At 38.9% G+C, this 4,247-nt stretch overlaps 1 protein-coding gene across 1 annotated transcript; it reads right to left on the bottom strand.

Moving 5' to 3' along the window:
- Positions 1-3,202: 3,202 nt before the first annotated feature.
- On the bottom strand, positions 3,203-3,826 carry LOC126787284 (uncharacterized). The gene is made up of 2 exons (XM_050513195.1): positions 3,616-3,826; positions 3,203-3,519 (listed from the first exon to the last, which is right to left on the bottom strand). The coding sequence occupies exons 1-2, from the start codon at positions 3,824-3,826 to the stop codon at positions 3,203-3,205; spliced, it is 528 nt and encodes a 175-aa protein (XP_050369152.1).
- Between the last annotated feature and the right edge of the window lie 421 nt (positions 3,827-4,247).

The following is a 4,247-nucleotide window of genomic DNA, read 5'->3' as shown; positions in this document are numbered from 1 at the left end:
TGGATAACCGTGTGCAGTTTTAATATAAAAATCATCATATCACGTCCAAGATGACCTAGATGATTATGCCATAGCTGTAAGCGTCAGAATCACAGAAAGACTTGCTAACTGCATTGGATTCAATTGCACATAGTGTGGTAAAGTACAACTCACTACTCAAACATCTCTAGGTTACAACGATGACGTCCATAACAAGAGGTAACATAGAGATACTCTTTTCCATTAATAACTTTGGTGTTCAGGTGATACTTGTTGGCACAAATAACCTTAAACCTGAGCAAGGTTTGGTTTCCCCCTGGTGCATAAAGTGCATCTTTGACTGTTATGGGAGTACCATTAGGTAACAAGAATTACGCTATACCATGCCCTTGGATCAATTGACCAGTCCCAATTAGACAAGTCACAGAGGATTTGTAAGGCACAAATGTGTAGAATTTAGATTAATTCATTTCCATGTTTTGTAGAATATCTTGACAAGAAGAGAAAAACGACAAGTTCGGGCAATTTTCCGAGCACCACCACTTGTAGCGGCACTATTATGGCGGAGCACCACCACTTTTGGTGGTTCCATGTATTTTTCGGCTAATTTTATAGAGGAGCAAGGGAGGAGCAACACATTGTTCTATCACAACTAGATCTCATCTTTTTAGTTGAGATTTAACTACACCACTTTTCTCTCTTTCTCACAAAATCATGGCTCCCCATTATCTAAAAATCCACACCTATATTATGCGAAAATCTGATTTGATTTTGGGTGTAATCATCACTTCTAGGTCCATCATTACCTAGTCATCCACATACTTCCTCCTTTATCACCCACTTCTTCCACAACCACCAACTTCCTCTTTTATCACTCACTTCTTCTATGATCACTTTCTTCCTCCATGATCACCCACTTCCTCATTTATCACCTACTTCCTCCTTTATCACACACTTCTTCCATAACCAACCACCCCACTCACTACACTATTATATCTCACTTTTCTCTACTTTTTCCACCACCATTCTCCTCTACAAAAACCTCTATTACCACCACCACCACCAAGGGGAGAAGGAGAAAAGAGAGGAAGAGAACCTTTCCATCAATCCATCTCATTCTAAAAACAACAAGTTTCATCACCTCATCATCCACTATTTTTCATACACCATCATCAAGTAAGAAGGAAGAAGAAGAGTCTAACATCATTTGAGGATCTCCATCACCACCACCTTCATCACCACCATGTCAAGACCTCCATGAGTTCATCCACATCATCCTCAACTTAAGATTCACTAGTCACCTCTCTACTCTCTCTTTACTTTGATGTTCATAAACATGTTGAAGCTTGTGTATTTGGTTATGAGTGAGTAGTTAGTTTGTTGGGGCTAGGGTGAAAGATCTACCCAATCTTGTATGACAATGATATAAATATTTTATTTGATGCACTTTTCATTAGCACTCTAATATGCTAGTTCAAAAGTTGAACATTTATGCTTAAACTTAATCAATTTGGGTATGATTGTTTGCCATGACATGATAAATGATGAAGGCTTGATTAACCTTAGTTGTTTGAAACATGATAGCATATCATATGTGCATGTTAGAGTTGTGAACTACAATCACTTAGAGATAATCATGGTTGGTTTGCATGATTTCTTCATCTCTAAACTTTATGCACTTAGGATAATGGATTTGATACTTAACCAGATTCATATGCATGAGTTGAGTATTTAAGTACTACACCAGAGAGGGGTTGCTTGATACCAACAAAGGAGATTGTACCTTGTCATACTTGAGAGGGATACAAGGAGAGAAATTGGCTAGTTAGAGTGGCATTATTCAATTTAATAGCATCATTGTTCACAAGAGAATCTAGAGGTGGAAACCTTGAGTCCTAACTTCCATCCATTTCATCACATCTAGTTTAGTATAGCACAGTTTACATTTTAAGTAGTCATTTAGTTTTTAGAAGTAACTTCACATCCGAAATAAATTTGAATCACTACACCATCTTGCATATATCTACCATGAATTTGGGTTCACTTGTGAGCCTTGATTTGTGACTTGTACATTTGCATATTCTTCTAGCATCCCTTAGGTTCTCCTAGCTAGAGACGGTTTTTCCAATCCCTTGGGTATGACATCCCCTACTCAAAATCCCACTACACTATAACTTGACCCGTATATTTGAGGGTGACCTTTGAAACGATAGCGGGTCGTGCAAAGAGGCTGCAGGGGGGTTTGCAAGGCCGGCAACAAGCAGCGGTGGTTCGACAGGGATGCAGTGGCAGCTTCGGCGGCGGTTCTGGCGACTTTTCAGTGACTTTTCAGGCCAATTTCCGGCGACTTTTTCAGGCTAAAACATATTTTTTTCATTTTAAACGTCTTGCAGGGGTAAACCGGGCGGCGGACAGAACATCTTGGTGGATTTCCAAAGCCGTAACTCGTGAACCTGTTATAGTTTGTCACTCCCCCTAAGTTTCATGTGTTAGTTCAATTGTCAAACCATTAATTCTCAATCATCACCATAAACCGGTGAAATTTGGTTCTATGAATCCTTCCGTTTATAGATTGCAAACCATTCATGCTTTAATGTTTATATAAATTATTATAACAAAGAACCAAAAACGAAACTTTTATCAACTGCAAAAATAATCGTACATCAACATTGTTCTTGAAAAATAAACACTTGACTTGAAAAAGTCTTATTATGGTGATACTACCATTACAAATCAAACTTAAAAAGTTTAAATAAAATAAGAATATAACGACAATCAATCGACATAGATCTTATTTAAAATCAAGAGTGGAATGACCCTCAGGACCGAGTTTCTTTTTCTTCTTTGTCTGAAAATCCTCAACTTTGAGCTTGATGGTAGCATTAGTATCATGCATCTCCACATCTTCAACATAGTTTCTTTCATTGGACAAGTAATGCTTGCACTTCTTGTTAGCTCGACCAATCTCTTTAGGAGCACGACATTGGTTATGAAAATGATGATTTGAACCGCACTTGTAGCTTGAAAGGTTCAGATTTGGAATGTTTGCCGAGTTTTTGGATTTGGAGGGTCGGGAGACACCACAGCCTCGAGGGTTAGAGGGGCAGGTGGCGGTGCCATCCCTAGTCGAAGTCATGTTTCGACGAGGCCCTCTATTTCCTCCAGTTTGATACGGTGCAGATCGATTCCTTGATTTTTCTTTTCGACTTTTTCCCTTACTTGCCTAATTAGCTTCTAGAACTCTTTTCGTCCCTGCAAGTTTTAGATTGTTGTTGTTGAGAATGATCTTATGATAATGTTCCTTCTTTTTGAGAAAGTTCATCAAATATGTAAAACTCTTGATTCTTTTGGCCTCATAATCAAGGCGATATTGGTGAGCTATTTCATTTGTAGATTCTGGGAAAGTCTCTAGGGTCTTCTCGATCATGTCATCGCCAGTTTTCTCCTTACCACACACATTTAAGTCTGCTTGGAGATTTAAGATTGCCTGATGGTAATCATGAACCTTGGCAAAATCCAGTAGACAAACAGATCTCCATTCTGCAAAAAGAGTTGGGCAACCGGGCATCAAGCACATTATCAAACCGTTCCTTGAGAGCTTCCCAAAGAACACTTGGATTTGTATACTTTAGGGACTGTTGTTGAGCATCTTGTCCATATGGCGCCTGAGAAACATCAGCACCTGGGCTTTCACATTAGACGCTTGGTCCTCTTTTTCTTTTGGAGGTTTGATGGCAGCAATAAACTTCTTTCTGACGAACGTGATTTGAATGTTGGACACCCATCGATGACACTTAGTTCCATGAGAATCTAGGATGTTGAACTCTGTTTGTGTATTTTTAGGCATCTATAAGAAAAGATATTGAAGATGTTAGTTTCGAATTAACGAAACAAGTTTGATTAAATAAAACTATTTCTGAACAATTGTATGGGTCAAATCGATACGAATTTGCGGCTACGGATGGTAACAGCGGCATTCCCAACCGCTCCTAAAACTCGATACCAGGAGAATCATGTGTATCATCCGAGAAGCAGAAGAATTGGGTTGACAAAAAAATGGAGTTTGAAAGTCCTCGATGCAAGACAAAAATCCCATCAAAGTAAATTTCATTGGAAGCAGGAACTTTAATTTATAATTTTACCTTGAATTGCAAAAGTCTTGAATTTTCTTCTTCTTCTCTTCTTTTCTTCTTGTACGACACCAACCTTGAAGCCTTGGTCTTCAACTCTTGGTGCGGCGGCAGAGGAGGCTAGGGCCACCAAGAAGT

The sequence above is a fragment of the Argentina anserina genome, chromosome 3, assembly GCF_933775445.1.
Source record: "Argentina anserina chromosome 3, drPotAnse1.1, whole genome shotgun sequence".
NCBI classification, from domain to species: Eukaryota; Viridiplantae; Streptophyta; class Magnoliopsida; order Rosales; family Rosaceae; genus Argentina; species Argentina anserina.
Note: the sequence above shows the minus strand (reverse complement) of the source record. Positions and strands in the feature narration are given on the sequence as shown.